We start from the raw sequence: 7755 nt of genomic DNA, 5'->3' as shown, positions 1-7755 counted from the left end.
GATAACATCCAAAACTTGTAAAAACAAATGAATCTCTTAGGATAATAGTGGGGGCTCCTAAAAATAAATAAATCTTTAAAGATAACATTAAGAGTTCCTAAGAGCAAGCCAATCTTCTAACGATTTGGTCTCTATCTTTTTTTTCCTTATCTTCTTCATATCTCATTATCCCGCAATAACAAGAAAAATTTGAATAAATAGAAGGAAATCCAAATATTTTTCATAAATATCACATTATTTGTTGCATAAAATAGGTAAAATAACTTTGTTTTTATGGAGTTATCAATCACTTCAACCAAAAAAAGAAAAAAAAAAATACTACCAAGGAGTGAGAAATACAAGTCCGATCCAATTCGACCAAAAACAAGTTTAGGCGGTTTAGGGTGCGCATGGTAACACTTCTCTACTTCTCCTCAAAAGCATAATTTAATTTTTCTACTTTTGCTCTAAATTGACTTATGATAAGAGAAATTTGTTTGGTAACGGTTGAAATTTTCTACTTTTGAAACATTATTAATAAAATCTTCGACGGTGGTTGGTGGGCGGCGGCAGTGCGATCGTCTAGGGCGTGGTCGGTGGAAGGCGGATGGTGGCGATGGCGAGCGCGGAGGACGGGCGGCGAGCGGCGACACGAGCGGGCGGCCATGGCGGCGGTGGGCGGGCGGTGGTCGGCGGAGGCGAGTGTGGTCCAAGAAATGATTATGGAGCCGAAAAGTTAAAATTTTTTACTTCTCAAAATTGACAAAAAATCCTATTAGAAGTGAAAAATCCTATTAGAAGTGAAAGTGAAAAATCTTACCAAAAATCAATTTGTTTACCAAACGAATTTCTACTTCGAGCAGTGTTTTTACCAAACGGATTTCTCTGTCGGATTGACTTACGGCAGAGAAATTAAGAAATAGAAGTGTTACCATACAGGCCCTTAGCTTGCTCAATTCCCGGTTCAACCGGTCGAACTGGCAGAGTCATCCGTCGAGTTCGGTCCAGATTCGAGGGGCCAGGGCTCATTTCACTTTGGGCCTAAGAAACGCACAAAAACCGGTTTTTCCATGGTCGTACGGCCCAAACTCGGCACTCCCGAGCTTTTCTTTTTTCCTTTCTTTTGGTCGAAGGCACTGCCGAGCTTGAACTGGTGTTTCTCTTCTCCATCAAAGATCTCACGAACTTCGGAGGCCCATCGAACCCCTTAAACCCCCTTGAGCGAATACGAGGTTTAGTGCTGTCGGACCCTCTTCGTCCAGACACCGCAAACTGCAAAAAGCTTTCCTCTTTCGAGCTTCGACCCCAAATTCCTCCTACTTCCCGTGGAGTTTTGGCTCAACAGTCGTCCAAAAATGTCCGGAAATCAGTCCAATGTCGATTCGGTTCAAAGCCGTAGAGTCACCTGGGAAGGCTGCAGCGTCTTGCTGGACATCAACGACGGCGACAGATTGGTCTTCTCTCGACTCACCGAAAACTCGTCAGTGTTTCAGAAATTTAACGACTTCTTCTTTTGTTTTTTTGTTTTTTTTTTTCTGATGTGAATGCTTGGAGTTGGGTCGATGGTCAATGGTGTTTGTTGATGTACGGTCTTTTGGATTTGCAGGACTTTGAAGATCGGGAAAAAGAACTATTCTTTACGGCCGCTCATCGGTTGTCCGTTCGGTTCTTTGTTCCAGGTCGAATATGGAGCTGAAGGGTCGAAATTATCTCGCCTTCTTCGATCAGCTGAAGGTTTTTCCTACTTCCCATCTTCCTTTTGTCATGTTGCACGTGCAATGAAGTCTTTGTAATGGAAGTCACGTGAGGGTCGAGGCATGTTCACGTGTGTTAGGTAGTATTGGAGATTGGAAGTGTTAATGTTCAGGTGTTATTGAGAATTATTTTCTGAATTGTGATATGAGTTTCCAGTCCAGCTCGGTAATTCATGCTATATTTTCCAGTATTCTGGCAATGTAAGGGGGCCTCTAGTATTATACCATTGGATCAATACATTCCATCAGCATGTCATACTAAAATTGAGGCCACAAAGCCAAAACAAAAGGAAAATGCATCAACTGTGGAGGGAGGACGAGCAGAACGAGATTCTTCATTCATGTTGTTATAATGTTTTCACTTTAGAGTGCAATTATGAGGCTAATAGCGGCATCAATTTAGATTGAACAGCACACAAAGAAGTACTTGTTATCTGCTTGTTGCATGCTTTAACTTTGAGTGTCGATTAATACTGGGGATATCATTGCTGGCACATTACTCACTGAGCTGTCAATTTGGTCCATCTTGTTAAGACGTCTTTGTTACTTGTCTAGTCAGTAACATTGAAGACAATGGTGATTATCAGCCAGTAGAGGAGCACAGGGATAATAGGGAACTTGTCGACAACAATAAAGCTCAGAGTCTTTCTGGTGAAGATATAGAGGAACTACGGAGGTTAGACATCAAGCTACTTTTGTTAGCTGGAGCTAATATTTGGCAAACTTTTCCATAGATGCACAATCAACATGTCTGAGAAAAATCTCAGTATATCATTAATCTGCTCGCCTCTGTTAATGACTTGTACATGTAATAAAGCTGGAAACCTTTTAGTACATGAGAAGTTGCAGAGGATGGGCACTAAGTCTTGTATATTATATACATGCGGCCAGTGTGCCCATTATCAGTTTTCTTTATTTATCTCTGTAATGTGTTTCTGCTTAAATACCCATCATCCCTGTGGAGCACACCACTGCAAGGTGAAAGACTCTAATATATGGTGGTCTTTCATTAAGTAGTAAGATGATTTGACAGATGAGAATTTTCCACAGAAAAATATAGCAGTCTCTCTGATACGATAGTCATGTAAATGTTGCCAAAGCTTATCAGTCTGATGCAGACAGGGTGCGACTGGTGATGAAATTATTGAAGCTCTAATTGCAAATAGTGCTACATTTGAGAAGAAGACAGCGTTTTCACAGGTTATTTCTTACTCTTGAAGCGCTTTTCTCCTCACGGCATGCAAAATGTCAGGTGTCAAACTTGAATGGTAAGCTGATTTGCATTCTGTCTTCAGGAAAAATACAGATTGAAGAAGCAAAAGAAATATGCTCCCAGAGTACTGTTAAGGCGACCTGTGGCACGAAGGTTACTTATTAAACTTGTTGCTTGGCGATCTTGTTTATCTTCTTTCGCACTTTATTCGTCTGAGTTGGCAGCAGTTGTCATTTTCTCTTTCTTCTCGTCTTACAGATTTGTCAAAAATTCGGAAGTTGCTTTAAGGCATCTGTGTGTAGCTAAAATGTTGGTTTATTCAGTTTCTAGGTTAGGAGGGGAAGCTTTGATTTTTTTTTTTTTTTTTTTCTGTTCATAAAAGCTTTGTATTTCAAGCCTCAAACCAATTAGATGCTTGGTGCTACTTTTAGGAGCATTCTAGATGAACCGGCTGTAACGCTATGAAATATTCAACTATTGTGCTTGATAGGATAGAGCTGGTGCAGTGATAGAAAAGAAGGAACCATAGGCTGCATACACAAGTTCATGGTTCCCCATATAATAGAAGTAGGTATTTATAAGACTTTTCCAGAATTAGGTGCCCTCTGGGAATTCATTCATCATATCATGATCAGATCACTTTATTGTGTGTTAGATGTATTTCAAAAAAGACAGTTAGCAGGCATCTATGTGTTTGTATATTGGAAAGATTTTCTCCACTCTTTTTATCCCTTGCATATAAATTACTTGTTTCCTTCATTTGACTTCGCACTGATTTGTGTTTCTCTTCATCCCTTTCAGTATATGCGAGACATACTTCACAAAGTATCCAGCCAGAATAGGGTAATAGCAGCAATCTTTCACCACTGCAGGCTTATGTTGATTGTCATTTCATTGGGTACTGTGAGGTTTGTCTAGGTATGCAGGGCAAATCTGTGCACTTGTGCACAGTAAGCTATGGATTGGTCAATACAAGTACCTTTGTTAGGAAGTATAAATGGGAAGCTTCCCGCTCATATGTAGGCATTTTCAATTCCAGGTCTAGAGGAATGTTCAAGACCAGAATAGCTTTAGGATGTTAAAAAAAGCTATGAGGGCAAATAATCAGATTGGATTTTTCTGTAAAATTATTTGTACTGCAGACACAACGGCACGTAGCTTGATTTTAGCTTAGTCCCTTTGAATTTATGGACAGTTAACCGCTAAGAATAAATTTGAGCAACGCCCATGTAATCACTGCTGAGAATGACAACTTTGATGATTTCTTCCTGCCTTTAGGTTCATGCGAGTGGATACATTGTCTCTGCTGCTTTCCATGGCTAATGTTGCTGCAAATTCTGACATTCTTGTGGTGGATATGGTTGGCGGTCTTCTCACTGGTGCTGTAGCAGAGCGCATGGGTGGTTCGTCCATTTGATCTAAACCATTGATTGTTGCGTGTTGCTGTTAAAGTAACTAGAGACAATGCTTTGTTCATCTGCTATTCAACAGCAAAAGAATAGTTTGTTCTGTTTGGACTTATGAAAGGGAAAAAGAATAGTTTGCTTGTTTGGATTTGTGAAAAGCAGAAAACACTTTTTTTACTTTCCTGCTGAAGTTTTAAGTTATTATTTAAATTTATTTATGTGAATCTGCACTTCAATATTTTATATAGTGAAAGTTTCATGTGCTTAAGATGGAAAAAGAAAGGTCAATTTGAGGGAGCCGCAAGATTTGAATAGTCAAAAGTCACTTTAGACTAACACTTAGTATGTACTTTGTTGTCAGTTACTTCTCATTTCTGATGAAAAATTTCAACGTCGATAATTTGTTTGAACACTCACCAAGATGGATCATCTACTGCCCGAATGAAGAGAAGGCACTATGCTATTTACTTGTAAATTTACGACTGTTTCAGTCACTTAAGCAAAGATCATTGCATGCAAAAATCTTGATTTTTTACCAGTATCATGTTTTCAACAGGTTCAGGTTATGTGTGCAATATGTATCTTGAAAGTAGCCCGTATCCCATGGACATAGTGAGGATGTTCAATTTCGGTGATGAAATTTGTAAAAGGTATGCATTTGAAGCTTATGCACTACAGGTGCTTTCATTGCAACTTTTATATATTGGAGGAGTTTGGAAAATGTAAAGAATTATTTCATCGCTGTGGCAACACCTAAATTTTATTTTTGTGAATTCAATGTTGACGTGTTATGTCTTTCAATCAGTCAAGTAGTAGGAAGGAAAGATGTTATCACTCACAATGAAATGATAAGACGATCTCTTCAAAGTTTTCTAAATTTTATTGACAGTGATTGAACAAGACAATTTCCAAAAATTCAGTGAATACAAGGAAGGTCCCATTGGTATGATAACTTGGTTTGATGTGTGTTACCAGATTCCGCTATGTTCATCTTTGAAGAAGGATTTTCTCATGATTGCACTTAATGGTTGACCCTTTATCTGTCTGCACCCTGCGGCACAGTCTATACTTGGAGGCTTAAGAACTTTTTTTGGGGCTGTGATAGGTTGCTTAAATTGTCTATTTTATCTTCTTTTTTTCCTGAGGGGGTTGGGAGGAAGGCATTGTTAGCAAAAGCTGCTCACTTGTAGAGGTGTTATTGTTCTTTGGTGTGATACTAACCCACTGTTTTCTGTAATATGTCAAGGACCTCTTATCACTGAAATCATCTACTTTAACAAGTGTATGATGGGCCTTATTCACTACATCTTGACTTGGACCATTTTTTAGCGACAGCAGTTTTGTACTATTCAATAAAGCTGTATTACTTTTCTTAATTGGGACATGTTTTGCAGAATCTTCTCATATAGCATAATCGATGAAACTAAACAGCTCTCTTCTTCACTCCTGAAATATATGAATACCAGTCATTAGATAATCCCTATTGTATATTCTGCCTCATACTGTTTCTCCGCACTCACTGCTTATTAGTTCATTTTTTTTTTTTTAGAATTGTGAGGACGTCTCTCAGTGATTTATGTTCTGTTCAAAATGATCCATCTGAGCAAATGGGTCATGATGTCTCCATTCAAAATGATCCGTCTGAGCAAATGGGTCATGATGTCTCCGCCACCGCAAATTCATCAAATGTAGGTATCTGTCTTCCTTACGAAATTTCGCTCTGTCGTCAGTCGCCTAATGATCAGGATTCCATCTTCTCAGGAGCAAATGTGTTCTCATGAGACACTTACAGAACCATCTGGTATGGAAGAAATTGCTCTGCCATCTGAAAATGAAGTTAGTAAATGCAAAATCCCAAAAGCTGGAGATAAAGCATCCCAAGAAACGATTGACTTGTGGAAAGCAAATGGATTTTCTAGGTAGTTCAGCTCTTGCTATATACTCATCAAAGACAAATGATGGTGGGAATTTAGTATTCTAGAATCTAAATCCAATCTGCAGTCTGATTGTTGCAGCTCCTGAACTGGATACTTGGAACACAGTGAAAGATCTCATGCCCCATCTATCACATTCAGCTCCCTTTGCAATTTATCACCAATATCTCCAGGTTTGTGTTTCCAATTTTTCTTTCTAATAATTGTGTTAATTTTTTGCTCGACTTTTTTCTACTGAAATTTTTAATCCTTTGTTGGTATCATTCTAATGGTGGGGGGGCTTGCATTTCATCGTATTGTTTAGTTTGCTTTCTTTATAATGGGCGAGTATTGTGGTTAATGCATTTATATGCAGTTTTAGTTAAGCATATTCGAGTAGAAACTGTTATGCAAAGCTACGTAGATGCGTATCAACGGCATCCATTGTCGATAAGATCTATTATTTTTGCACATAAAACTTCTTTCCGCCTCTTTCTGGTGAATCGATACATTCTGGGTGTGATAATTTTGAGTAACTTCTTGCTTCATTTGTCCCAAGTGCAGCCTCTGGCAACTTGCATGCACCGCTTGCAGAGTGAAAAGATGGCAGTCGGTTTGCAAATATCAGAACCTTGGCTGCGCGAATATCAGGTTCCTCCAAATCTCAAACGAACTGATTTTGTCTTCACTAGATGTGGCAGCTCGTCTGCAGAGATTCTGCTCCTTAAAATTATTTTCTTCCTTAGGGTACAGGATGCTCCTTTGAATGCCCAACCTGACTTCTGATATGATTCTGACTTCCCCTTTCCATTTCCGTTTGTTTCTTCGTGATATGCAGGTTCTTCCATCAAGAACTCATCCATGCATGCAGATGAGTGCTTTTGGCGGGTACATCTTAAGTGGGGTTAAGATTTGTAATCCAGAAAGCGCGTAAAAAGTGGTCGCGTTACATCCTTGTGTGCTTCCATATTCTTTGTCAACTCGAGTTCATAAGAGGTGTCAGCCTGTGACCGTTAAAACTGTATGACATAGTTTTGCCATTCTTTTGTGTTGTGTTTGGATCATCGAATCTGGTTAATATAATGTTATTTTCTGGGAAGCAAATTTTGGGATTGCTCAAATCTGACTTCTTCATCTTTTAGTGCAACCTGATAATTTGCAGTCCAAATATGACACGACAGCAAAAGCCATTGCTGCATTTCTTGCCCTTTTTAGATCAAGTAATTTCTTAGAATTCTTGTATGGATAAATTTATCTTGTTGCTGAATCTTCGAGGAGATGAACTTTAGTCCGATGTCCGAAAACTTGTTTGGGATACAATGTGACTGCCACAAATATTCTATGCTTTCATATTCATTTCAAATTAGTGAAGAGAAAATGACGGTCATTACAAATACAGGTGGTGTCTGGCTAGACCTCTTACCACTAATTGCTGAATTTTCACAATATTCATTCATTCTAACCTCGTACGCAAAAAAAGGCCCTTTACC

General features: G+C 38.9%; 1 protein-coding gene across 4 annotated transcripts; it reads left to right on the top strand.

The window, feature by feature from the left end:
* Positions 1 to 1190: 1190 nt before the first annotated feature.
* Positions 1191 to 7388, top strand: LOC115738781 (tRNA (adenine(58)-N(1))-methyltransferase non-catalytic subunit trm6). 4 transcript variants are annotated; one of them, XM_048274976.1, is made up of 14 exons: positions 1191 to 1459; positions 1586 to 1713; positions 2289 to 2409; positions 2852 to 2933; positions 3029 to 3099; positions 3748 to 3789; positions 4225 to 4325; positions 4909 to 5002; positions 5902 to 5950; positions 5993 to 6040; positions 6114 to 6271; positions 6354 to 6459; positions 6830 to 6916; positions 7104 to 7388. In XM_048274976.1, the coding sequence occupies exons 1-14, from the start codon at positions 1335 to 1337 to the stop codon at positions 7197 to 7199; spliced, it is 1308 nt and encodes a 435-aa protein (XP_048130933.1). In that variant the 5' UTR covers positions 1191 to 1334; the 3' UTR covers positions 7200 to 7388. The 4 variants fall into 4 exon arrangements, with proteins under 4 accessions (XP_048130933.1, XP_048130932.1, XP_048130931.1 ...); XM_048274975.1 differs by having other exon boundaries at positions 4225 to 4346; XM_030671515.2 differs by having other exon boundaries at positions 1192 to 1459; positions 4225 to 4349.
* The last annotated feature ends 367 nt before the right edge of the window (positions 7389 to 7755 follow it).

The sequence above is a fragment of the Rhodamnia argentea genome, chromosome 2, assembly GCF_020921035.1.
Source record: "Rhodamnia argentea isolate NSW1041297 chromosome 2, ASM2092103v1, whole genome shotgun sequence".
NCBI classification, from domain to species: domain Eukaryota; kingdom Viridiplantae; phylum Streptophyta; class Magnoliopsida; order Myrtales; family Myrtaceae; genus Rhodamnia; species Rhodamnia argentea.
This window is presented reverse-complemented; position numbering and strand designations above follow the sequence as displayed.

Coding starts and splice junctions, on each gene's coding strand:
- LOC115738781 (XM_048274974.1), top strand. CDS start 1,335: ATGTCCGGAAATCAGTCCAATGTCGATTCGGTTCAAAGCCGTAGAGTC. Junction 3,790..4,224: donor AAGTATCCAGCCAGAATAGG/GTAATAGCAGCA, acceptor TCCTGCCTTTAG/GTTCATGCGAGTGGATACAT. Junction 6,041..6,113: donor CCACCGCAAATTCATCAAAT/GTAGGTATCTGT, acceptor CCATCTTCTCAG/GAGCAAATGTGTTCTCATGA.